This window comes from Hemicordylus capensis, chromosome 1, assembly GCF_027244095.1.
Source record: "Hemicordylus capensis ecotype Gifberg chromosome 1, rHemCap1.1.pri, whole genome shotgun sequence".
Taxonomy (NCBI): domain Eukaryota; kingdom Metazoa; phylum Chordata; class Lepidosauria; order Squamata; family Cordylidae; genus Hemicordylus; species Hemicordylus capensis.
In genome coordinates this window covers 385,703,053-385,731,023 of record NC_069657.1, presented here as the reverse complement: position 1 = coordinate 385,731,023, position 27,971 = coordinate 385,703,053, and the positions used below count along the sequence as shown (strand labels likewise).

Below are 27,971 nucleotides of genomic sequence, written 5' to 3'. Positions count from 1 at the left end.
TGCAAGCACAAACGGGAAGGCAAAATGTGGGTCTTCTATGCTTTCAACAGGTACCAAGATCCTTTCTAGTGCTACTCCAGACTTTTGGCTATTTTTAATTCATATATGAATCTCTGGCTTCATCTTATTGAAGCCTGGTCACCATAGGAACATAGATGCTGCAAATCAGGCAGATAGGCAGACTTTACATATGCAGGTGTTGTTGGAGATGCCTGCCTGGAAGCTTAACAATGGAGACTACAGGTTTGATGTAACCTGAGCCCTTTGTGTCTGAGCTGATTCCATGAGGTTACATTTTTCTTCATCACAGATAGAAAGCAATGATTTCAACTTTAAACTTCAATGGCCTTTTAAATGGTCTGGGGTGAGGTGGGGAACATAAGGTGATGAAGGCAGTCACAAAGGCAAGCTCATTATAAAAATCAGCAAAGATTTGGGTCAGATTCAGCAGATTCAGGTTAAGCGTTCTGTTGTTTTGACTAGTTGCTCTTGCAGAATGTCGCTAACTGTCGAACTAAAAGGAAAAAAAGAAATAATGAAAGGAGTCGTCTCTTGCCTCCTCCTGGGATGTGATTGGTTAGAGAAAAAAACAGAAGGAAGCTGTGGGAACACACACAGGAAAAAGATCTGCAGGGAATGCAGACAAGAACTGACCCTAAGTGAACGGCCCATCTAATCCCCCAAATTAAACAGCTATGAATCTACTGTAAAGCAGATTCTCTCATTGGATACCCTGGAGCATGAGGCCATGTCTGGATAACTCCCAGGAGCATTTCCAGACTGCAGGCTTAACTGTGGGTTTACTGTGAGGCTTTACTGCGAGTTTGAATTTGCCCCCGCAACTCAAATAGTGGATTTTTTTTTTTTACCCCAGACATAAATAAGACTTATGCTCTAACGTGCAATGAAAAACCTGAATCGTGTGTGAAATGCTCCCCAATATCTTGCAGGGACTTTGGGGTAAATTTGGCCGATATGTGAGTACACACTCTTCATTCTGGAGGAGAAGCAAGCTAAAAGGCCCATCTGGAAATCTTCCAGTGGAGCTGCATTTGTCTCAAGCCTTGTCTTGGGATTCATGGCCACTGATGCTCAGTCAAAGCCAACAACTGAATCAAATGGTGTGAGCCTCTTCTCTGGCACACCCAGCAACCTTGATTGTGTCACTGGCAGACAGCCAATTTGTGACAAGTTATCTGCAGGGACCTTATGGGTCTGAACCATGGGTAGAGACCATTTGTGTCAATCAGACCTCTACAAATCACAAACATGGTGCTGGGAGATGCCATGTGTGTAGAAAGCTGTGTGAGCTGGCAATGGTTGAGAGGATACATTGCAATGCTGAGGGACAGCTATAACTAACCTGACAGAAGAATCGACAGAGGCAGTCACCACTATGTTTCTTTCATCATCATAGAACAGGTTGACTATTTTGGAGGAATGAGCTCGCCAGCAAACTTGCTGCTTTACATGCTGTAGAAAAAAACCTTGAAATTGAGAATATGGCACAGGCAATGCTGGTCTCTTTGGTAGGTATTAGGAAGTTCTGGGAAGAGGTAGATGTAGCCTAACACAGTTAACCAAATGGCAAGGATTAGCTCGTGTAGTGGATGAGGGAGACTTGGCAGCAGCATGTATGATTGGTTCAGTCCTCTCAGGGTGGAAGTTCCCACTTCCCAGGCCTGGGTCTGGGACCAGGACCATACAGCTGCAAAGTTGGCAGTACAGCCTGGAGTGGAGACGTGATAGGCAGGAGCTGGTGTTTAATCCTTCCCCACCTGGCACATTAGCCTGCAATCCCCTTTCCCCAGCCACTTTTCTGCACAATGTACAAATGTGCATTCAGAACCCCAGATGAAGGGAAAGCAGCTGGGGGAGGGGGTTGCAAAGGACAATCAGCAGGCATCCGAAGGGTTGAACACTTCCTTCTGCCTGCTAATTCTGGGCTTAACATTGGGCCCTCCCCTGCTCCTCTGCAGAGATCCAGAGCCATGTCTCTAACAAATGTGCAGGTCTGGCTTGAGGCACAGCCAGAGAGAACAACAAAAGCGAATTCAGGCAACTAGTTCCACATGGTAACTGCCCAACATAGTAGAAGCCATTACTGAATGGACTTTGGGTGAGGAGATCCAAATATCTCCTCACATATCTTTGGATGATCTCTGACCAGGGGTGGAGCCACCATTGCATGGTAGTGTTCAAAGAACCTGGGCCTCTGTGCTCAAGGGCTACACCTGGGCAGGATGTCAAATGCAGGGGGCATCTCTACATTAGCAAATTGGACCGTGCCCCCCATTTGCAAGTAAACTTCTTTTCAAAAAAGAAAAGCATCAGACAGCACTAGGCTCCCAGCCTGGCCAGGAATGCGTCTCTCTGCTTCTACAAGCAGGGAGATGTGCTCCCGGCCATACGGCAAACATGGCGCCTGCCGAAGTTTACTTGCAAACTGGGGGTGCAATCCTGTTTGCTCATGGACCCTATGTCCCCTGCACCTGACGTCAGATGCAGGGTGTGTCGCTGGGGTGCCAGGTGCAGCCGCTGAGCACCCCAGCCCGTGTTCTTTGAACACCACTGTGCAATGGTGGAGATCATCCAAATTACCAGCCCACTCTCCTCACCCAAAGTTCATTCTGTAATGGCTTCAGATGCAGGGTGCGTGGCTTGGGCAGCAGGCTGGACAGGGGCCGCCGGCGTCCTCGCTCCGCCACTGTCTCTGACACATTACAAACATGTCAGAATTTATCATATCCTGCCTTAACCCTCATGTCATACATTTTCTAGCACAGAGTAACTAAAGTCTAGTACAAAGTCACACACACACACACACACACACACACACACACACATATCTTTGGCTTGTCAGACATTCAAAGAATGTCTCACCTCACCAAAACGAAAAATCAGGCTCTGGTTGCCTTCCCAGTGTTGAGAACTGTGGCCAACAAGTGCTGGATATTCAAAGAAGCATTCATGTGAGTTCCAAGTGTGACCTTACCCCCTGTGCACATGATGTTGTACACATAACACAATCTTATGTTCAGTGTGTATGCCAGGCAGGGATTTGTGAAGTACATGGAACCGCGCCTCTGCGGTCCGGCACTGGGGTGGTGGTGGTTCTTTAAGGGCGGGGGGTGCACTTACCGCCCCTGCTGCTTCCCCCCCGCCAGCGCTCCTTTTAAAAAAAACTTCTTGGGGCAGCAGCGTACCTCCCTGCCGCCCCTGCCCGTTTTTGGTCGGAAGTACTGCACACGTTGCATGCTCCCACCCAAACATCCGACGTGCGTGACATGCACATGGTACTTCCGGCCACTTCCAGCTGAAAATGGGGGCAAGGGCAGCAGGGAGGTATGCTGCCGTCCCAAGAAGGAAAAAAAAGCTACAGTCTGTTGGGGGTTGTTAATTTACCCCCAGTAGGTAAACAGCAGTGCACTAAGGAAGAGAGCACACTCTCCAGTTACAGAGTAGGTAGCAGAGGGTGGTTTAGTTGTTGAGGCTATTTAGAGAAAACACATGGAGATTTTTGTAGAACTAAATACTAAGTATTTATTGGTTAAGTACACTTGAATAGGAAATTCCTAATCCTAATCTAAAGGACTACATAATGAATATGTAAGGAGGGAGAGAGATGTTTCCATCCACTCTCTAAGAGGAAAAGAAGGATTGTGACTCAACACAGGAAGTGCTGCAGAGTCAGTTCAGGGGTCATAGAGTAGGGACAGATAGGGAGACCCTTACTCACTTTCACTACTCCCAATGCCCCTAGTGGTCATAAGGATAGTTGGTGCAAAAGGTCGATGCACTGGAACTCCATCTCCAACACAGTCAAGTAGTATCTTTATTAGAACCATCCAAAAAGATGGTTCCTCCTATACTCAATCTTGTTAAGAGCTGCAGTTTTTCAGGGCTATTTAACCCAGGCAGCCAGCTTTTTTCTTTCCTTAACACTTGCCTGATGAAGAAGTCTGGAGAACAAAAAAGCTTGCTTCAGAGTTTGTATCTTTTTGGATGGGTCCAAATACAAGTCTTGATTGTGACTTTTGGGTTTTTTCCCCCCAAGTGGACTTTATTTTGTGTACTGTTCTTCATGGTTTGTGTAATTTGAATTTTGGAATGAATGTTTTAATTTTCTCTTCAAGCAAAAAAGAACATAGACTAAAACTGCATGAGTAAAGTGCAAGGTGGATATTTTTTTTGTGACAAGTGAAAAAAATCTTGTAAAGCTATTGGCTGACATGATGCACAGCAGTATGGAGTTGCAGCGAGCTGCACAGGGCTGCTGCAGACTCATAAGGCAGCCCCAGCACAAGCAGCATTGCTGCATTTCTTCCCAATCGTGACAATGGAAGTAACTGCACTAGCACTGCCTGTCCTTCTCTACAGTGTCAGGACTTCCTTATGAGTCTGCAGCAGCCCGGACGTGCTGCACAGCAGCTCCGTACTGCTACACATTGTTCCAGCCACAGTTACCCCATTTTCTCACCTTGTTGGTATCCAGTGGATCTTCTAAGAAAGAGCCAATATTCCATCTTATAACATGCCCCTCTGCAAGAGAAGAATTTAATGGCTTGTGAATTTTCTTTAATAAATGCCAAGATGGGTGATGGGTTCATGTTTAAATTAGCAATTGGTTATTTTGGTTCCTGGAACCTCCTGGATAGTGTTATCCAGGAAACATTAAACCAGATAACTGGATAAGGTTTCATATCAGATAATGGAACCTCCTGGGGACTGGTGCATTGTGCAGAAAAGCTTTACCAACCATCTCCGTTGGGTGGTAACCATCTCCTTTATCCATATCCATGCATGGACACACTGATTCTTCAGCAACTTTAAAGTGCTCATTGTTTAATTCTAATATGCGACTTGAAAGAAAATCTGTTTTTATTTGGATGTTTAACATCTGCATCCACAAAGATTCTGAGTGGAAAACAACCCCTATAAAAATAAATCTATTGTTGCATAAACACATGGTTGTAATAGGTGGTAATAGTAAATTTAAAAGAAATGTATCTATATCACAACATAGTTTTTAAAAAATTACTAAAATGTTTATGAAATCCATCATTATTGGTAGCCCCAAAATGTTTTCCTCACTTGGAAATTACGAACAGTTCTCTGTACAATGGGAATGATTTACCTGATTCTAAGGGCAACTTCACACATGACACTTTAGCTATACAGGTCCACACAGGTATGGGGGGGTGCATAAGTTGACATCCGGATGAATGAAGTGCATATACAGTGATACTGCACATGCACTATAGGGGAGTGGTGATTTTTGTCAATTGCTTCTTCCTTCTGAAACCCACTTCAACTCCTGAAAATATGTCCCTGAGGGTTGCGCAGCAGAAAGGGAAGATAACAATAATCACCCCTCCCCCGTCACATGCATGCAGTGTTAGCTGTATGCATGCTTCATTAATTTGGATGTTGGCTACTGGCTGACATTCCTAATTAATGAAGCTCATGTAAAAGGAGGGACTGCACGGATGCAGCAGGGGCCTGCACACAACTCCCCAAACTGTGTGTGCGCTGTTGCACAAGTGGGAGAAACTTCCCTGCTCTTCCCAAGTTCTAGAAGCAATCTTTAAGAGAGGAAACACAATGCTGATTCTCATGACATGTTTTCTCTCTTACAGCCAGCTTTTTGTGGGGAATAGCACACTTCTTTGTATCCTGTTTACATGGAACACAGGCCAACACAGGGTTAAGCATGCTTAAACCCACTGGTATAGCTCTGTTGGATCGTGTCCATGGATGTTATTTATTTATTTGTTTGTTTATTTATTTATTTATTTATTTATTTGAAATGAGATTGATCTGTACAGTATGTAGTTCTTACACATCTATGTACAAGCAACATGTATGTTTTTCTCAAATGTCACAGCTAAAACTGTCAAATACATCTGACAGCAAGTAATTCCCTCTCAAGATTAAAAAAAGGTAAACAATGGCTCTTGGGTCTCAATCAGAAAAAATAAGTCACACCCAACTCACTGGATGGAACTGGTGAAAAGTAATTTTGGCTAGGGGTGCGCATGGACTGTTTGGCATGGTTCATTCCAAATTTGGACCAATTTCAGACTGAACCATAAGTATGCAAACCAGCTGGTTTAAACCAGCTTTAATCGATGAACCATCTTGATCTGGTTCAAAGTGGTTCACTATCAAATCGCTCAAACCAGCCCAGTTTGCAGCAGTCTGGTTCATGATTGAATCGGTTCTTCACATCTCTACTTTTGGTCATTGCTGCAGCCTAGAAACTGATGTATAGGAATGGCCATAAGTATGTGTGTGGGAATGTTCCGGGATTGTTAATCCCCATCTGTGATGGGAGTGCATATCTCACTTAAGGCTGTGATCTTTTGTGCACACACTCTGGCAATAAACCCCACTGGACAAAGTGGGACTTGCTTTTGAGGTTCAGGCTGCACAACAACCAGCCACCTGATCATCAGTTGGATTTGTCTTTTATTAGCTTGTTCATTTTATAGATTCTGACAAAATTCAGGGAGACAAAAGACCTACAAACAGGACAAATTTTATAGTTCAGCTTCATGACATAGTCTGGGGGAAAGGGAGTGAACCTCATGAGCTACTTGTCAGTGTACAAAAGTAGGTATTTTTCAGTGTTGCTTAAGATAGGACAATATATCCTATGTTCTTTCCAGGAATTTGTCTTACTAATGACATTTATTTTTTAGATTTATAGTTCATAATTCTCTTTCTCACTTCCCCCAACTTTTTATTTTACAATTTTCAAAATACAATAGTTTCAATAAGAATTTTATCTGATGTGAATGATAGATAACTCTGGTCTTATGCTTCACTTTTTGTTTGAAGGAAACATTTGCTTTTTATAATCCTTACAAATTGTTATGGCAGCCACAGCTGAGAAATGATTGCTTACCTTTGTTAGCAGCAAAAAGCATTTTAGCAGATACATCAGTGCATAGTGCTGTCAAAGGAATTGGAGGATGTTTGGTGAAAGGCAAAATTTCTTTCAGTAGATCTCCCTACACAAACAAAACCATCATCATACTTTATTTTAACAAACCAGCCTTTTCTGACATTTGGGGGACTGTATGAATCACATTGGTCTACTTCTAATATATATTGTGTGTGTGTGTGTGTGTGTGTGTGTGTGTGTGTGTGTGTGTGTGTGAGAGAGAGAGAGAGAGAGAGAGAGAGAGAGAGAGAGAGAGAGAGACTTAATGTGAAATCTTGTTCATCTGCGTTATATTTTGGGAGCTTTAATCAATTTGATAGTAAAATAGTCACATTGTGTCAATTTTTACCTTGACTGGATTTCATAGCGTTCGTCAGCTCTAATTATTTCCTTATTTGTATAGGTTTTTATTTTTATCTGCAAGCTGAAATGACAGGGCATATGTTCTTTTTTAATGAATATATTATTTAAAAACAATCACAAAATGTCATCAAAATTAAAATAAATAATTTAAATAACAATAAAGAACTTAGACACTATACAAAAACAACAATGATGCAGAAAAAAAAATAGCTATCATGAATTAACCCAGCTCAATAACAAGGTTCTATATGAAGATATGTGTTTATATATCATAGGCATTTATAGACCACTTTCCCATCCATTAATGGTCATTCAAAATGATTTAAAATTAGGATATAAAAATATATCCTCTATATATTAGAGGAGATGCTAAACATCTAGATTTTGCTGATGGGATGCTAAACATCTAGATTAGCATCCTACGGTATCAGCAGAAGGGAAGCAGGGGGGGCGATTAAAGGAAAGGAGGGAAAACTGAATGAAACCCAACAAAACTGATTTTAATGATCTCAGAGAAAAATTAGGTAGGATCCCATGACTAGAAATCCTAAAGAACAAAAGATTAAAAGAAGGATGGGAGGTTTTTAAAAGCAAAATACTGAAGGAAAAATCACAAATGATTTTTTATGAAAAGGAAACATGGGAGACATCTTATGACACCAGTACAGATGCACTGGAAAGCTCTTTAAACAAATGAGAAGCAAAACCATGTATAGGGAAAGGGTTATACACCAATGTGTATAGGAAATGGATGCCACCAACACCAAGCTGGAGAGGATGTTTAGGAACAACTGTGTCTGCAACCCAGGTTGTGTGAAGGAGCTGCATAATCGATCTTTCCTGTGTGACCTAGGACTTCTGATGTTGCTTCCCATGGTACTAAGGTAAGATAAGAAGAGATCCAAAGACTTCAGCCCAAACTATATACTTATGAGTCTCCCAGGCAGTACCAAGTCATTCTCAGGTCCACACTGACATTACCAGAGACCAAACAGAATAAAACGTTTGAATAAAACATCCCACTTCTGACACCAAATATGTAAGAGATTTTTGACCCTCCAAAATCCCTGCAACCAGGAATAATTGAAGACTCCAAAAATCTTCACATTACCAATGGGTTCTTTTTATGGTGCTGGCTGTCAAGAATCCCAAGACCCAAGAAGACACGAGGAGAAAAGGAGAGGTTATATTTAATCAAAGCTGGTTTATTTTTCTTACCAATATTCAGATGAACTGCAGTACATACACACAATGGCTTTCCTTTCTCTCACAGCAACTAAATTAAAATTTAACTGACACCCTATAGCTAATCAGAGCTTCCCCCCCTTTTTTTACCTATTGCACCAAATCAGGGTCCTAAATACCCATTATCTGCCCACGCACCTAATACTGATTGGACAAAGAAGGGGTCTTGACCATTCCTGACCCTCAGCCAACCCGTATTCATTTGACATTTAACCCCATTGGCCAAGGAAATAAAAAGGGCAAACAGGTGCAACCTGCGACTAGGAAAGATGAAAAAGAGGAACCAGGTGCATGTCGAATGACTCCTGCCTTCTTCCAGACAGGCCATCTGGGAAGGTGCACTCTCGATATGAGCTACCGAAAAATGAGGAAGTGTGCCCAAGCTAGCGGGCAGATATGACTGTTCTACATGGAATGTATGCTGAGATAGAGGAGGGGGATACTGCCGAGATAGAGGAACTTGACATTTACTCACAAATCTATGTCAAGGGTGAGGCAGATTTTGATATAAAATCACATCAAGCAATCAAAATCATGTCAAACATCTAACACAGCATAGCTAACCTATCAGTGGCGTATCGGGGGGAAACGGTGCCCAGGGCTGGCCGACCCTGAAATGGCGCCCCCCCGCCGCCCCCTCGGCCCCCACATACCTGGCGGCGGCGCGGCGCCCCCCAGGCGGCAGATCGCTGGTGGTGGCGGTGATTTGGCTGCAGGCATGCAGCGGCGTTAGCAATGGCCTGTAGCGGGCCGTGCTGTGGTGCGGCGGGTCGCCCACGGCGTTGGCGATGGCCTGTAGCGGGCCGAGCGGCAGCGTGGAGGGTCGCCTGCGGCGTTGGCATGGCCTGTAGCGGGCCGAGTGGCAGTGCAGCAGATCGCCCGCCAAGGACTACTGCAGAGCAGCGCTGAGCCTGCCTGCTGGCCCGGCGCTGCTTCCCAACTGTGCAGGCGCGCCTGGCACGTCTGCGCAGTTGGGAAGCGGCGCCGGGCCAGCAGGCAGGCTCGGCGCCACTCTGCAGTAGTCCTCGGCGGGCAACCCGCTGCGCCGCCTCTCTGCCCGCTACAGGCCATGCCAACGCCGCGGGCAACCCGCCGCGCCGCCGCCTGGCCCGCCACCGCCAAATCGCTGCCGTACGCCCGCCGCCACACTCGGTGGGCAATCCAGGGGGGTGCGGGGGGAAGCCACTTTTTGGCGCCCCCCATGTGATCCACCGGGGTGGCGCCTGGGGCACGTGCCCCCCTGCCCCCCTATAGTTACGCCCCTGTAACCTATCAATGCACATATCCAATACAAAATTGATCCAATTGGATCTTACAAATGGCATCAATGTACCTCTCCCATACTTGATCATAATAACAAATTAAGTGTAAAACAGATGTCTTGGGAGAACCCAGAACAACTGCAAAAATGTTTGGGATGCATAGCCCAAGAAGCCGTCCCCAAGAAATTAAAGGCAATCACTAATAAAGAAATTTCTCAGCAGAGCAAGCTCCCTATTCAGTACTACTGTACTGAATTTAGTCCAAATTGGTTCCCACTTGTGCCTCAAATGTTCACACGTCCACCACCTTGAATTGACATGGATGACATAATCACAAACGACACCATTGAGGTGTCCCTATGTGTTACGACAACTTTAGCAAATTTGGTTCAAATTTGTTAAGTGGTCCATGTTAGCCCACTTGTGCCTCAAATAATCATGCATCCTCCATCTTGAATCAGGGTGGATGACATCATTACAAACAATGACATTGAGATGTCCCTACAGCTGTAGCAAATTTGGTTCAAATGGGTTATGTGATTCACAAGTTAGCCCACTTGCTCCTCAAATGTTCACACATCTGCCATCTTGAACTGGGGTGGATGACACCATCACAAACTACACCACTGAGGTGTCACTAACTGTCCCTACTAAAGTACCAAATTTGGTATGAATTGGTCCAGGCATTGTGAAGTTGATAAAGCAACCTAATGGCGCAGAGGGGAAGGAACTTGCCTAGGGAGCAAGAGGTTGCCAGTTCAAATGCCCTCTGGTATGTTGCCCAGAAACATAGGGAAACACCTATATCAGGCAGCAGCAATATAGGAAGATGCTGAAAGGCATCATCTCATACTGCACGGGAGATGGCAATGGTAACCCTTCCTGTATTCTACCAAGGAAAACCAAATGGCTCTGTGGTTGCCAGGAGTCAACACTGACTGGACATTACCTTTACCTTTATTGCGAAGTTGATAGGGACACACATGGACACATGTACACATGGACACACAGAAAGTTGGGTGATCTCATACGCTTACTTTCCTTAAGGAAAGTAGGCTAAAAATTGCATCCTAAACTTCTCCACTAACAACCTAAAGTATGGTGAGTCCAGAATTGCCCCCTCATATTTTTCTTCTGTCAAAACCTAGCCTCCCCTCTTGCTTTTCAACCAGCATGCAGCTGCTGCTAATTTCAGTCACCTGGTCTCAGTGAGAGACACCTTTAAGCATAAATGAGAAGGTGCTTGCCTCCGCTCCATCAGCACCTGCAAACTGCTCTGAGCTGCAACACACTACCCAGCACTCCCTGCGGTGGAGGATCAGCTCCACCACTCACCTGGCTGCAGGGAGTGCTGGGTTGTGCACTGCAGCTCAGAGCAGCTTGCAGGTACTGCCGGAATTGAGGTAAGCACCTTCTCATTTATGCTTAAAGGTGCTTCCCACCCCCGCCCCTGCCCCTGCCCCTGCCCCTCCCCCTCCAGCAGCTCCTGCACTGGCCACTACTGTTTGGGCTGCCTACAAAAGTAGCTGCATTGTATTAATGTGTTTTGCCTATCCCCTCCTTTTCCAATTAGCCTACTCCTCTGATCCATGGTTTTCCATGTATGTTAACTCCTCACCATCTCTATGTAGCATCGCCATGTGACTAGCTAGTGTAACATCAAGAAGACTTGCCAGGAATTTTGTCTTTTAAAACTCTATGGTCAGGCCATTCATTTCAATGGTTATTATTGAATGCATTGCTTTTCTATGTTGATATGAATGCAAACAAGATTAGTTTTTGCATTCCTGTGTTTATGAACTGGTTTGCTAGTACAGGCAAACCTCATTACTCACAGGGTTTCTGTTCCTCGCCTACTACCACAAGTAACGAAACTGTGAATAACGAGGCACTGCGCCTATGGAGAACAGGGGCTTAGGTACCTTGATGGGGGAAAGGGCAAAAAACCCAACAACATCAAAAAAGGCGGGAAACAGCAAAGTAAAAACCCTATAGCACTGTGCTCCATGGGATCTCCTTGTGCCCAGCAATGCTCCCCAAACCACAAAATGCCCCCCCAAAACAACAAAAATGGCAAAAAAAGTGAAAAAACAGTTTAAAATGGGGGGGGGGGGATACTGTACCGTGCTCTGTGCCAAGCAATGCCCCACAAAAACTTGTGCCAAGTTTTAAACCACATTATTTGTGCCAAGCAATGCCCCCTCCCAAACCACAAAAATAATAGAAAAAAACCATTTAAAAAATTAGTCACAGACCTTCACAGTCACTTCTGGCCCTCTAGGAACTGCAGATATCAGACTTCAGGGAGCCTGGGGAGGGGAGGGGTGATACTTATGCAGTGCATTATGGTATTTACAGGGGCCAGGACAACATATCCCTGCCCCTGACCCTCCCCACTGCCTGGATCCACGGGGAATCATCTGGGTGCACAGGGAGTGTACCCAGCACAAGAGGAGTGGCCATCTGTGCGGAAGGTAAGTCTAACCCACCTTACCCACAGCCCACTTTGGAGCCCTTCTCACCAGTCATGACAAAGGGCTCTGGGTGTCAATTAGACACCTGCAGATATTCAAAAATGTGGATTGTCAGTCCGTGAATAGTGAGGTTCCCTGTACTACAATTAGATATCTATTTTATTGATTTCCCAAATGAGAATGTGTATTTTGATTGCTAGTCAATAAATGTTGTATATTTTGCTATAAGAGTTTGTGGTTTCTCTTTGGTATCGTGCCCAGGTTAGCCCTTGGTGTAAAGACCCTGCAGCGTACACATGTCTTGCTCAATGTGTTGTAACAACTTTGAAGTTCATTTCTATACACTGCAGTTCCCTCATAGAAGCACATGAGATTCGTCATAATGAATGTTCTAAACTGTGTTTCACCTGTTGCAATTCTTAATTTTTCCTTTTGATGAAGAAGGAAAATTGGTAATAGTTTGCATGTGTGTGTTTCTGGGAAAATAGAGAAGAGGAAGACAAAGAGGAAGAAGGTATGGGAAAATTACATTCTTGTGTTACATGTCCATTAGCTGAGTGCACAATTTGAAAGCTCTTGAATACCATTCACTACAACAACCCTGTTTTCAAAAAATCCTACCGTTATAGTCCAGAGACAGATACAACCATCTTCATGAGCAGAGGCAAGTATGGGTATATGTCGATGAAATTCTGCTTGTTCATATCCAGCTCCTGGTAGATGGAATGATATTCCTCTACTCCCCAAGGTGGGTGAATCTGCAAGTTTTGTTTCTTGGCCTTGTTTTTGAACATAATTGGTTGTTACTTTTTCATTCTAGTTATAATGCCTTTTATTTTCTTTGAACATAGAAAATTGAACATATTTCAATTACAACATCATTGTCAGTAACTTCCAGTGCAGGACTTTCAAAAGAGATATGCATTGTTATCATGGAGCTCTAAGTGACTGAATGGTTGGATAAGTTATCCAGTATGATGTTATATTGTTTACAATATACAATATGTTTACGTTATATTGTTATATCCAATTAAGCCTCTGACCATGCAAGCAAATCGAGATTGAAGATTGTGACTGCATCGGTCATAATCTTCAGTCTCTGATTTGCTTGCATGGTCAGAGGCTTAATTGGAGCTGAAAGTGTCACACACTGATAATGAGGAAAATCCCTGGATAACTAGGGGCTCAATCAGGGCCTTTTAAAAAGAACTTTGGCTGCAGGCTGGGAGGGGCAACATGTGCCAGGGTCCATTTATCATAGAATGTCACCTAATGGCGCAGTGGGGAAATGACTTGACTAGCAAGCCAGAGGTTGCTGGTTTGAATCCTCGCTGGTATGTTTCCTAGACTATGGGAAACACCTATATCAGGCAGCAGTGATATAGGAAGATGCTGAAAGACATCATCTCATACTGCACGGGAGATGGCAATGGTAAACCCCTCCTGTATTCTACCAAAGTCAGCCACAAAGCTCTGCGGTCGCCAGGAGTCAACATTGACTCAACGGCACACTTTACCTTTGAAGGGAACTAACCATTAGTCTGAAATGAAATGTAACTCTTGGTAACTGAATACAGTACGAAATATGAATCATTTTTACTGGTTATATTTTTAATGCAAAATAGATCAACCACTTGAGTTATGTGTTTGTAGATGAACTGTGAAGCAAAAGTTAAAATTGTTACCACAATTAGCATACACTTTCATCAAACTCAAACCGCTCTTGCATGAGAAATTATTGCTGATATTGTTTTTTGTTATTTCAGGAGGCCAAAAGCCTTCACTGAGGGCAAGAACCCCCTATTACTATGTTGTTATTTTTTAACAGGCACTGGGCTCAATCTATTTCTAGTTCATTATGGGAGAAAAAATCCCATAAATTTAAATTAGGTGTGCAGTAATGGATGTAGTTCACAATTCAAAGCAAGCTTCTGGGTTTCCTGAGAGGGACCCACTTGCTGAGTAATTTGTTTGTGAGTAATACACCATGGGATCCTAGCTGATGAAAACAAGGTTTATTTATTCAGATTACTGCTTCAATGATCCCTGCTAACAAAAGCAAACTCAAAAATAGTTTTATTGAAGGAGCACCTACTAAATAACCCTCTTCTTTGGAATTTTTATTTAGGTTCTTACTTCAACCAAGTCATTCACTTAAATAGTTTTTGACAAGCTGCTATCATCATCATCATCATCACCACCATCATTTTAAAACCTACTGTATTTTCTTACTCATATTATGTCTTAGTCATACTGCATCTCAGAACACACCAATCCATACCTGAAGGAGTTGCTGCAGCAGGAGGTTCATTTTTAGCACCTTCCTGCAATCAGATAATAGCATGCACATTGAATCAGAGGTCTGGAAATTAGACAGTTTGCAATGGAGAAAAAAGTATGTAGTTGTTGGATAGTTTTTTATTCTATTTGTTTAAAAACAAACTTCATAGAAATGCTGATGATATGGAGTTAGACAACACAGGATGTTAAATATGTCATTTGTACTTCCATCTGAAAAAAATTAATGTACTTTTGGGCAGAAACGTGTAAACACTGCGGTAATGAAAAAATGCTGAAAAAATGCAAGCGGCCGGTAGAAACGCCACATCAGCGTAAATGTCACAGTTAGAGGGGAACATCATGAATTATGTTTTTGGCTGTGCTGAAGAATGCTTAAAATTTTACTATAGCTAAGGTTAACATTTTACTACAGCTATGCATTACACTGGTAACCTACATCCTCATCAGTCTTAATTCAAAGAAAGAAAATGAATAAATGAAAGGAAATTAAGACATAAATGCTGAAGTGCTTTTTTAAAAAAATTAACACATCACATTGCAGAAGTAATTTTCCATTACACTTCATAGGAAACCTTCTTTGATTTATTTTTAAGCACATCACATTGCAAAAATTATAAACTTTAAATTGCACTTCAAAGGAAACATTGGTTGCTTTTTTGGCTCATCATGTTGCAAAAGTTCTAAACTTTAAATTGCACTTCAAAGGAAACCTTCAGAATCTGAATTATCGCAATCTGAAATAAAAAGGTCCCATCTAATTTTTCAGGATCGTCTGCATCCTCGTCTTTTTTCTCCTCTTGTGAAATGTTAATTGCATCACTTTCAGCATTTTCAGATTGTATAATTTCAGCTACCGTGAAACCAGAAATCACAGAAGAAGGTTTAACAGCTTTCCAAGCCTCTGTAATCCATTTTGTGACCTCGCTGTAGGTTGCTTTGTGCATTTCCCCAACCGTTGTGAATGTACGCATACATTTTCTTATCTAGTTTCCCCAACATTTTCACATTTCACATTTAAATGCCTTGTTCACAGATAAGTCCAAGGGCTGCAAGATTTTGGTCAAACCACCAATAATCACAGCTGATACCTTTTTGAATTCATTTTTAACTGAATCCAGTAAATGTGCACACATCGAGTCCATTATTAAAATGCCACGTAGTAGGAAAAAATCTCCTTTTCTTTTCTGCCAAATGTCATTAAGCCATTCAAACATTATGGCTTTGTACAGACACCCTTTCTCATTTGCACGAACAACAACATCTGAAGGAAAATCGCCTTTTGGGACAGATTTCCATTTAAAGATTAGCATTGGTTTTAGTTTGTTGCCATTTGCGGCGCAGGCTAATATGCACGTGAAAGACGTATGCTCATTTCCGGTTGTCACTATGGAAACTGTGTTTTCTCCTTTTTCATTCACAGTTCTATTTGGGGGACCATCAAACACCAGTGAAACTTAGTCCATATTTATTATTTGTGATTTCACAATTTCCCCCTGCTCAATCAATGTTTGCAACAAACTTTTAAAATGCTGATCCCCCCCCCCCGCCAGTCCCTTGGCAGCTGCTGTCCTATTGCTGTTTCAGTGTGTACAGATAAATTCTTTTGCCTCATAAATCTGTAGCACCAACACGGGCCACCTTTTAAGTCAGTTATTCCCATTTGTTGTGCCATTAATTTTGCTTGTAGGAGGATTTTCACAGTAGAGACTGACAGTCCTTTTTCTCTCCGCTCTTTAATCCACTCCTCAAGGTTATTCTCCAGATCAGACCAGGCTGCAACACCACTTCTCCTTGCACGTTTTGATTTCGGCATTCTTGCCAGGTCATCTTTTTCCAACTTTTACCGACGAGTGCAGCGTCCATCCACTTCAAATTCATGGGCTGCAGCTCTGTTTCTGATCTGTTTTGCTCTTAGCACAACTCTCAGCTTGAAACTAGCCGTGTAGTTCTTATGTCATTTGGGTGCCATTTCCCACCACGAAATTGGCGCAAAATATCCCACCCAGAAATCTCATGTAAATGCTGCATCAGTGGAAGCACTTTTTTGGCTTCTTCCTGAATTCGAGCGTAAACGCCACATGCATTGGCATAAATACCACAGATGGCAATAAACAACTTTTAAAAACATACCCGTGTTTCTACCCCAAAATATGGTAAAGCAGCAGCTGTATGTATGGGAATGATCAGGATCAGGACCAGGACCAGGACCATGGTGCTCAGAGAAGAGTGCACAGTTCTTGCAGCCAATAGCAAGTTCCTCCCCAGAGCGAATAGCAGCGTAGAGGGTGATTATTTCTTTTGCCAAACTACTATGTTTCAAGATGGCTGCCATTCAAACTATATACAACAGCCTTTTGTAACCCATGGGGTGACAGTCAGACACAAAACAAATTTGCAGTAAGTAAGAGGGAGTCATCTTGAGAAAAGAAGCAGAAAGAAGGCTCCTTTAGTTCTATTTAGAACTACTTGTTTTTGAATAGAAAAGGTAGTATATAAATAAATAAATAAATGAATAATGAAGCTTCTATGAACTGTATTGTGCTTCAGCATGGTTCATGCATTTCAGTGTGATTTACCCAAACTCTCCCAAGCCTTTCATTCAGCATTTATTTTTCTTTCCCTCTGTTTCCTAACCATACTTTGGCTTTGCCCTTGTTTAATAGTTGGCCTCTTTGGAGCACTTTGTGGTGTATTAGACCTCAATAACAATGTCTGTTATCATGACTGATTCAACTCTCCAACTTGGGACTCTAGGGAATCCCTGTCATAGATCCCAATAAATCACAAATAATAATTCTATTTTTTAATAAAGCATATTTTGATACAGGCAATTCATTCAGTCATTTCAGTCATAATCTGTGGATATCTGTAGGCAAGAATGCCTTACCATAATATTTCTGGTTTCTCCTTACTTTCTTATTTTGAGTTCATGGGGAAAAAATCTTGTGATACTTTGTAGCTTCATAGCTAGTAGCTTGTGAGAAGCTGTACATGGTGTTCTAGGAAGTTCTTCCCCTGAAGAAGCATTATATTCAAAATGTGTCAGGACCTATCTTTCAAGAAACCGCAAGTGTACCATTCCTGTTTTCTTCCCTTGATAATTTGTTCATCAACTTATCTGAGAGTTACGAATACGATGAATATTTATATACCACTTTTATATAAATATTCTATATAATAAATCTTATATATAAATATATATAAATACAACCAAAGTTCCCAAAGCAGTTTACATAGATATAAATAAATAAATAAAATGGCTCCCTGTCCCCAAAGGGCTCAAAATCTAAAAAAGCAACATAAGATAGACCCTTGGGGATGGATAGGGCCAGTTGCTCTCCCCCTGCTAAATAAAGAGAATCACCACTTTAGAAAGGTGTCTCTTTGCTTATTCAGTCATCTGCAAGCACTATGTATGATGTACTGTCGTTATAAATGTCCTTGGGTACTGCAGAAACAAACAACAGGGAACTTACCTTTCTTACGCTGATACTGCTACTGGCTTCAACTTCCTGTGTAGGACTGAGATCACTTTGAGCCTCTGAACTGTAGGTGGAGGCCTGACTAAGTTGCCTGCACAGAAAACAGCATCCAGAATGTCAATAGACAAACATCACTGTGTTTCAGAATACTGAATAGAAATGTCAGAAGCTTATGCCCAAAGCATCCATGATCTTAAGGCTATTAATAGCCACCAGTCTGTCAGGCTCCAGTAAGGATCTGCTCTCAGTCGTTCAGTTCCAAGAAGACAAGGGTGTGGTCCAAATGGGAAAAGCTGAAGGCAGAGCAAGCAGATCAAGATCCAAGACACTAGAGGCAGGGCGTAATCAGGGATCACTGGAACACCAGCCAGATGTATCCCCATTATCCAGTCACATTTAGCAGCCTAGCAGCTGTGTTGTGAATGAACCGCAGTTTCCAAACAGTCTTCAGAGTCAGCCCCATGTGCAATGCATGACAGTTGTCTAATCAGGAGGTCACCAGAATATGAGTGGCTCCAGGCCAACTCTGCCTAGAAGCAATGGTATTTCAGCTGATGGGAGGCAATCCACATGGAGTCTGAGACCCACAGGTGTCCAAAGCTAAATCTAGCAGTACCCACAGGTGTAAACCTGATCCTTAAAGGAGAGTACAATCCCATTTGGAATAAGCTGAATACTATCTCCCTTGATGGACAAAACACCCATCAACACTACCTACTCTGATTACGTGAATAGGGAGCCCCATGTATGCAGAATCTCGGTGGACACATCAGAGCATATTTGGAACTCTGGGATGGAGTGCTAGAATTTTATTGCGCATATTTTGGTGTCTCATTAGCAGGGACATTGCTAGGTACTTAAAAGATCTGGGACCTGGACCCACAGCCCTCCCTTAAAAAAATTAAACACGATCATTCCCCCTTTTAAGAATAATGTTTTAAAAAGTTCTAATATTATAATGGAACACCTATGAAGGTGGATGCAGCTGAGAGCTGAGTGAGGCTAGGAGCTCTTTCCACCATGCTGACTATGCAAATGGCTGCCATGCATGTGCAGGGGCCAAGTGAGTGGCGTAGGCGGGGCAGCCGCTGCATGGGATGCTGGGCAGGGCGCCGCTGCTCCCCATGGTTTCCAGCTGCCAACAGTATCACTGGTAAAGGCTTTTAAAGGTACCTCTTCCCCCCCCGCCCCGGCCCCAACACCACCCTCACCGGCTACCACTGGCTCTTTCTCATGCTCTGTACAGGTGCTGTACTTTCTGGAAGGGGTCATGGAGGAAGGAGGTGGCTGATGAGATTTGGGGTTCTGTGCAATTCATTGGGGGCTGGTGCCCCAGGGGCATAGCATGGAGCAATGGGGGCAATTGTGCCCAGGCCCCCAGGGTCTAGGGAGCCCCCAAGGCTCCCCCTCTCCCTGGCCCAGTGTGCTCCTGAACCTCCTCATGCACCCACCTCTCTCCTTTCCAGCCAGCATTTCAATGAAACACTGGCTGGGGAGGGCTAGACCCTCTCCTGGGCTCTAGCCCCACCCCTGAGCCTGATGTCAGATGCAAAGGGTGGGGCCAATACCGGCTGTTTCATTTCAGAGATGGGGTGGGTAGGAAGATCTAGTGGTGATTCTTTCTGCCTGCCTCGGTGGCCATGCTGGGCTCAGCACACGGCCTGCTCTTGGCGGGGCCAGTGTATAGCTGCTGCAAGTGGGTGCTAGGGATGTGCACAAACCTGTTCGGGCCTCCTAACTGGTTTGAACGACTTGATGTTCAGCTGGTTCGAAGGTGGGGGGCATACCTTTAAGGGCGGGGGAGGGTGCCCTTATCCCTCCCGCCGCATTTCCCCCACCGGCACTCCATTTTAAAAGTGTCCGTCGGGGTGGTAGCGTACCTCCCTGCCTCCCCGTGTCCTCTTTGGCCGGGAATAACAGGAAGTACCCAGTGTGCATGTTGAGCGTGACATGCGCGCACACGTACCTAGAGTGCGCACTTGTGCTGGGTACTTCCTGTTACTTCCAGCCAAAAAAGACACAAGGCGGTGGGAAGGTACGCTGTCGCCCCGATGGACACTTTTAAAATAGAGCTCAGGAGGGGGAAACGCGGCAGGAGGGATAAGGGCACCCTCCCCCGCCCTTAAAGGTATGCTTTCCACCTGTGAGCCACCCCCCACTGGTTCTGTGCACACCCCTAGTGGGCGCTGGATGGGCTGCTGCAGAGTGGGGCTGGAATGGGCCGGGCCTCTCACTGCGGGTGCTGGTGCAGAACTGCTGCTGAGCAGCGCTGGAGCAGGCCAGGCCCCTTTCTGCGGGTGCAAGCAGCTCCTGAAAAGCCAACAAGGCACTGGACCACGATGGCGGCGAAGAGCAGCAGGTCCTCTGATGTGAGTAACTGACCTGGGCCCTGCCCCTTGCATCTGACGTCAGGTGCAGGGCTTGTGCATGTCCATGCTTTGTGCATACGGTGGAGAAACTAGGGGGCAGACAGGCCACCGGTCAGACTTTATCTCCCAACCACCACAAAGCTCCATACTCCATTGCAGTGTCCCATGGACCACTCCCTAATGGACCACACCCTGCTTGTTAGATACATCTTATGGCTGTGAGCCTAAATCCAGTTACTTAGGAATACATTTGAATTTACTTCAAACTGATGGCCACATCTTCCACAGTGCTATGAGAAGAGAAAAAGGGCTCCATCCTCACTGAGCAGCAAGAACCTAGTTGCACTGAAGTTCTGCAGCCTGGTGGAGGGGGAAGTGATTTTCATGTCTCTCCCCTCCCTTCAAAAGCCCTTTTCTCTTCCAGAAATATGCCCTGAGGGCTGCATAACCCACAGGGACATATTCTTGGCAGCAAAAAAGGTTTTTGGAGGAAAGTGGGGAGAGGTGAAAATCACTCCCCACTCCCCCTCCTCTTGCAGTGAGTTGCAGAGAAAGCCTTTGTAGCTAGACACCTGCTGTTATGTGAGACCAGAGCCCATTTGCTGTAGCACTGTGCTGTAGCTTCCATCTGCTCTAGCACTGTGGAAGATGTCAGCCATTGAACTAGGGGGGTGAAAAGGATCAGTGATGAAAATCAGAATCTGTAATTAATATCAAATCTGGACATTCAGTATTACATCCCTCAATTCTAGCTTCTAGTCACAGTGATAAAGAATCATGAAAAAATAACAGAAAAGTTAATGACCTCCTGGGATTTAGAATAAAGGCAATCTTACACAATTTGGTTGTTCAAGTACCATTTCTGCGATCTTTGTGTAAATTCATAGAGTTTGGAGAAATGTGCACCAAAGGCAAAACAGTACCTTACTGTTTCTTAACCCAATATAGGATTGATATAATGCACACAACCTATGCACCTCACTTACCGGAGATAGAAGGCACTTCGATGGAGGAACAGTAACATATTGATGCCCAGTAATTCAGCTCCATCTCCTTGAATGCCATGACCAGTTCTGAATCTGGAAATTAAGATATTTTGTCTGTAGTTTTTCATACACTTGCAGATAAACCCAACAGATGCAGTGCACATTTGTTACAGGTAAAGCAGAGTAATAGACCCATTTCCCATGTTGCATTTTAAAGGCATTTAGGAACCAGTTCAGTATTCCAAAATCCACACAGATACAATTTGAAAATGAGAAAACATGACAGTCGGTCACACAAAAGAGCACCTGGACTGCTGTAGTTCTTCTGGGTCTTGTCGCACATTCTTTTATTTAGAAAAGGAGTCCGACTGGGCTCATGTTTCAGAAATGTAACTACAGAAGCAACCCACTGATCTCTTTAAATGAATGAATGTTTTGTAATACTGAAGTTTTCCATTGTGTTATTCTTAGTACACGGTGGCCAACATGATGGGCAGACCTCTGTCAACAGTAGGGACCCACTAGTCCTGCTGCACAACACAAAAGGCAGCCCTTATGGCACAGTCATGGGGCTGCCGTGGAATGAGTTCCAGGGAAACAATGCTGCCCTGTTGCCCAGAAGCAGTTTAAAGTCATTTTGCAGCAGCCCCATCACTATGCTCTGTCTTTTAAGTTGTGCAGCAGTGCCAGCAGGTCCCCACCATTGACAGAAGACTGCCCATCATGCTGGCCAGGGAGTCTCTTATTCTGTAGATCTTACATTATAAGATCTTAAAGGTAAAGTGCGCCGTCGAGATGGTGTCGACTCCTGGTGACCAGAGAGCCCTGTGGGTTGTCTTTGGTAGAACACAGGAGGGTTTTACCATTGCCATCTCCCACACAGTATGCGATGATGCCTTTCAGCATCTTCCTATATTGCTGCTGCCCAATATAAGTGTTTCCCAAAGTCTGGGAAACATACCAGTGGGGATTCAAACTGGCAACCTCTGGCTTGCTAGTCAAGTCATTTCCCCACTGCGCCATTGTACTCCTATTTTAGTTCACTAAAATTTGTCTGAATATTAGTTACCCCTACACTTATGTAACCTTTCTGATTTGCATGTAACACAAAATAATCAAAATTTACAACTGTCTACATTAGTAGTTTACAAATCTTCTACCTTCAGGGAGTGTTTTCTATGCTGACCTACCTGCTGAGGAATCTCTGTGCTGCAGAGGATTTGGGGAAATATTCTAAGGTGCACAGTCAGTTCTGGTCAAAGTTCTGTTGGGTCTCACCATTGTCCCCACAAACTGAGAACAAAACAAACTCCCAAACACACCCAATATGCCCCTGTGCTGTACATAATAGGGAAACATAATTACCAATACAAATGAAGTACTTTTTCACACAGCATATAATTAATCTATGGAATACTCTGCCATGGGATGTGGCAAAGCTTAGCTTAGATGGCTTTAAAAGGGGCTTAAACAAATTCATGGATGACAGGTCTATCAATGGCTACTAGTCTGGTAGCTCTAGGCCACCTCTAGCCTCTGAGGCAAGATCCCTGTAAATACCAGTTGCAAGGGAACCACAGCAAGAGAGAGGGCATGCATTCACCTCTTGCCTGTGGGCTTCTCAGAGGCATCTGGTGGGCCACTGTGTGAAACAGGATGTTGTCTAGATAGGCCTTGAGCCTGATCCAGCAGGGTTGATATTATATAAAGATTGGTAGCAGTATGTAAGATGTCTTTCTGTGAAGCTTGTCCAGCATTACTGATTTTCTCACTGAAAAATGAGAAGCTGATAAGGAATATCAGCATCTGATGAATACCAAACTTCCCCAGAATATAGATAAAAAGACTGGTCTAGAACAAGGAAATCTCAATAAATACATAGTTTTCTCAAATGACTTCAGTATTTATAAGCATTACTGCACTGAGAGCTGTTCAGTTCCTTTAATGCAGTTCACTAGTTTCCTAGAGGCAAAGGTTCTTTGAAATTTGATAGACAGAATTGTTGCCATGCTACTCCTATAGAATGTGGCACATAATTGTGATGTGAGCTTTCCTGTGGATAAGGGAGGGCGGGGAAAAGATTCCTATATGTAAAAACGTTGGCTTTGGAGTCGTATTTTAAAAGAGGGCATCTCCTTGCTGAACAAATTGGTCTATTCTCCTTCAAAGAGGAGGTTTAATCAGGACTTGTGCTTTACCAGTGAAGGGGTAGGTGCAAAGAAGGAGGAAAAGGTTAATTTCCCATGTCTGTACAAGGGAATCTAACCTGGAATTTCCAGGAGACTTCCCACAGGAAGAGGGCTAAAAGTGAGGAGAAATAAGGCCATTATGCCCTCTTGGGAAGTATGTGTGTTTGTACAAGTGTCCTTTGAAGAGAAGAGTGATGATGCAGTCGATGTGCTTGGTGCATGCTGAGGTTCCAGGGGAAACAGTCTCATTGTGAAGTTAAATAGGGTGAGCACAGGGGGAAAGGCATGTCTTAAGCTTGTAGTGTAAAAGATACTGCCACAGGAGCTTCCCCACTGAGTTTTAGAGCAAGGAAAGGCTACAAAACAGAACAGGACATTATACCATAGAACACCAGCTAAACATTCTCTCCTCTTTTTTGGTGGTGGAATTAACTGGCAACTGTGTACTGTAGGATGTACTTAAGATACTATCCCCCCGCCCCACCTAGTTTTATCAGCTCATTACCATCTGGGTCTTATCTTGTGCATAGGGGGGAACAGAAAGGTTGCATAGGAGCTTCTCCTATGAGAGAGAGCTGGTCTTGTGGTAGCAAGCATGACTTGTCCCCTTAGCTAAGCAGGGTCTGCCCTGGTTGCATTTGAATGGGAGACTGTAAGATATTGATGTTAGCACTGTAAGATATTCCCCTCAGGGGATGGAGCCGCTCTGGGAAGAGCAGAAGGTTTCAAGTTCCCTCTCTGGCTTCTCCAAGATAGGACAAGATTTTTTTATTGAACCAACAAACTACCAAAGCATACAGTACGTTGCCAAAGCACAATTATATACAAAGTGGTTGTTTGTACATCATATATCTACAAAGATTTACACACAAGGATTTGGAAACCCACAAGGTTATGAAGTATATGCAGGTAGTACAGTAACTCGGGAATGGGGGATTACAAGGCACATCAGGTAATTGGGGGGGGGGTTACATCCAATGCCCATTTCCATAATTTGTCCCATTGCTGTTTAGAAGAGATACTCTTGTCTTTTTGCACATAACCATACAAACTTTTCCAGAAGAGATTTACTGTCTCATCTGTGTGAACCTCTTGGTCGCGTCTTCCCTCCCTATTCCTATGCAGGAGCATTGCATAAATGACATACAGGTTTACTAATCTGATTACGAACATAGGAAGCTGCCATATACTGAGTCAGACCATTGGTCTATCTAGCTCAGTATTGTCTTCACAGACTGGCAGCGGCTTCTCCAAGGTTGCAGGCAGGAATCTCTCTCAGCCCTATCTTGGAGAAGCCAGAGAGGGAACTTGAAACCTTATGCTCTTCCCAGAGCGGCTTCATCCCCTGAGGGGAATATCTTGCAGTGCTCACACATCAAGTCTCCCATTCATATGCAACCAGGGCAGACCCTGCTTAGCTAAGTGGACAAGTCATGCTTGCTACCACAAGACCAGCTCTCCTCTCATAAGTACGAGAAGGGGAATGTTCCAATTCCCTAGTATGAGGGCACCCATTCCGTCCCGTTTCCTTGAAGGTTTCTTTCTGAAACCTTGAAGAGAAGTTCTATCGCTCAAGCCCAAGGTTAGTTCTTCCCAAGTCTGTTTTTCCAAATCAGGCCACTCTAACAGCTTGCTTATTCCCTGCCACACACTTTTGGCTACCACACACTCTTTTAAGAAATGTGAATTGGTTTCCTTGAATGTTTTGCCTAGCTCACTAGCTTTCTGTTTGCAGGTGATTTTAGGGCACTCTTGCTGGTCCTCTGGGAGCCATGGCTTAGCCGCATTAAGTGGTAGTACTTGGTGGTATAAGCGCCACCTTGTTTCCCATAAATGGAAAGGGACCTTTTTTTAAAAAAAGAGAGCGATAGGGTGATCGGGTTGCAACAAGTACTGTGAAGTGCGGTGTTTGTAGCGTTTACGTTCTAAATCAGGTTTTTAAAAACCCATTTCTAGAATCTCTCCATAAATTGTTTTCCTTAGCTGCTTAACTGAGGAGGATCATTTAAATAGATCCGGTTCAACCTTCCATTCTTTAAGTGTGAATAATAAATCTCTCAAGTAGTCCAGGTGTTCTCTTTTTAATACTTGTGTGATATTACCATTGAAAGATCCTTTCCCCCACCATGCTATGCCCCATGCTGACTTGCGCCAATGCAGAGAGAAAAGCGAGACCCAGGTTTTTTGCAGGAGGTTGGACATATTATGGACATTCACGAAAATCCAGTTTCCAAAATTGTAGGACATGAATTCAGTTACAAAATAGGATTGCAGGGCAGGTAGGGCTAGGCCTTCCCGCTCAACCTCCTTAAATACTACTGCATGGGCCAAAGGGAAGGATGCTGTGTGCCATACTAGACGGAAGATCTGGCTTTCAACTCTCCAAAGGAGATCGAGCGGGAGAGGATAGACTACCGCCAGGTTATGCACCGGGGGTATCAGGTAAGTCCGGATGTAAACCGCTTTCTGGTACATGGCAAGGCTCCATTTTTTCCACATGGTGTAGGCACAAGAGTTGCTGGCGTCCAGGGTCCATTTTAACAAATACACTTTTGTCAGCATTTAATTCTGAGCCCGAGATCTTGCCATATTCCCAGAAGAGGTCTAGTATTACAGAGATTTCATTTTCATTCAATAACAGTAATGTAACATCATCGGCATGAGCTACAGATTTTACCCTAAACTCAGAATGCGGTTCTGAGTGGACAGGTGGTTCGGCTATCCCATCACTCTCCCTCCTTCTCCCTCCCGGAAAGATCTCGCAGGGCGGAGGGATAGAGACCGAGAGTCCTTGTAGATGGGGTTCTCTCTGAATCCTGATCAGGACCGGATCCAGGGCAAAAACATAAAGTAATGGGCTCAGTGGGCATCCTTGATGGACACCTGAATGCAAAATGATCGGGTCGTCCCGCCATCCATTAATCTGTGGTGTCACCTTTGCATTCGTATAGAGCAGCTGTATCCAAGTAACGAAGAGGGGTGGTATACCCTTAGCTTTCAACAATGTCCACAGGTAATTGTGGTTCACTTTGTCAAAGGCCTTAACTTGATCCAATAAGAGGAGGTGACCTTTCCAACTTTCATTCTGTATAGAGTAAAAAAGTTCTCTCAGCAGACACAATGAGTCTGTCATCTTTCTTCCCGAGATGGTGCTTGTCTACAAGCTGTGGACCAATTTAGGGGCGACTTTTGCCAATCTATTATTTAGGATTTTGGCAAAGATTCTGTAATCGATATTTGTGAGGGTTATTGGTCTCCAATTTTGTGGTAAAGTGGTGTCACCTTTCTTGGGGAGGAAAATTAAGAGGCCGCCCCCAAAAGACCTATTTAAACACCCATTGTCTAGGACAAAATTAAATAATTTTACTAAAACTGGTAGTAGCTGGTCTGCGTAACTCTTATAGAAAGGCCATGTCAGACCATCAGGCCCCGGGGCCGATGTGTTCTTTCCCGCTGAGATAACTGCTCTGACCTCTTCTATCGTTACAGGATGGGTCAAAGAGCTTTTTCCCCTCTCAGTGAGGAAATAGCTGAGACCATATTCATTCAGACTGCATAACCTATCTAGATAATTGAATGTCCTTTACAGAAATATCCTTCAGTGCATACAAGTTTGTATAAAACTGGGCCGTGGTCTTTAACATATCGTGGGGGTTGGCCATTAGTGGGCTATTTCCATCCGATCGCAGGCCTTGGAATGTCAAACTAGATGTATGCATCTTGTCCTTTGCCCACTCCCCTTTTTCAACTACAGACCCTTTGAAGCGATACCGCTTATTTTCTAAACGCCTGTGCTGCAGCTCATTTTGAAATGACCTGATTGTCTCTTTGTAGCGGCAGCATGATTCCACGTTGAAGGCTTCTCCCCTGTTCATCTTATCGACAATCTTCAGATGCTGGGTGATTGCTTTCTGATAATTTTTGACCCCTCTCTTATATGTCCAGCTGGTCGCTGCCCTAGTACGGCAGCCCACCCTCTTTTTAAGTGTCTCCCAGGCTCCCAAAAGATCATCTTCTGCCTCTAATAGCCGAGGGGTCTGTCGCCTCAGTTCTGATAAAAGGACACCTTTGAGATATTCATCACTTAACATTTTTGGGTGTAATCGCCACAAGGGCTTACCATGTGGAATTACCTCAGAGAGATTACAAATAAATCCCACAGCCGCATGGTCTGACCATGGGGTAAGTACTAGTTTACACCTGTAGACTTCAAAAGAAGGGGGAGCCCAGAGTCTATCTAGCCGGCTAGCTGATCTCGGGTGGTAATATGTAAATTTGATTCCAGATTTAAATTTATGTCTATACTGCGATTTAAAGTTCTCTTCGTGACGGATTGGGGGAAAATCCAAAT

General features: G+C 43.9%; 1 protein-coding gene across 8 annotated transcripts in view; it reads right to left on the bottom strand.

Moving 5' to 3' along the window:
- Positions 1 to 27,971, bottom strand: part of WDR64 (WD repeat domain 64) — a 150,844-nt gene that overhangs the window by 25,996 nt on the left and 96,877 nt on the right. For all 8 annotated transcript variants that reach the window (XM_053301157.1, XM_053301153.1, XM_053301174.1 and 5 more), the window contains 7 exons: positions 21,432 to 21,524; positions 18,071 to 18,167; positions 14,575 to 14,617; positions 12,915 to 13,072; positions 6,911 to 7,016; positions 4,481 to 4,542; positions 1,364 to 1,473 (listed from right to left, as the gene is read on the bottom strand). In XM_053301157.1, the coding sequence (XP_053157132.1) occupies positions 1,364 to 1,473; positions 4,481 to 4,542; positions 6,911 to 7,016; positions 12,915 to 13,072; positions 14,575 to 14,617; positions 18,071 to 18,167; positions 21,432 to 21,524 (669 nt within the window). The remainder of the gene's footprint in view (positions 1 to 1,363; positions 1,474 to 4,480; positions 4,543 to 6,910; positions 7,017 to 12,914; positions 13,073 to 14,574; positions 14,618 to 18,070; positions 18,168 to 21,431; positions 21,525 to 27,971) is intronic.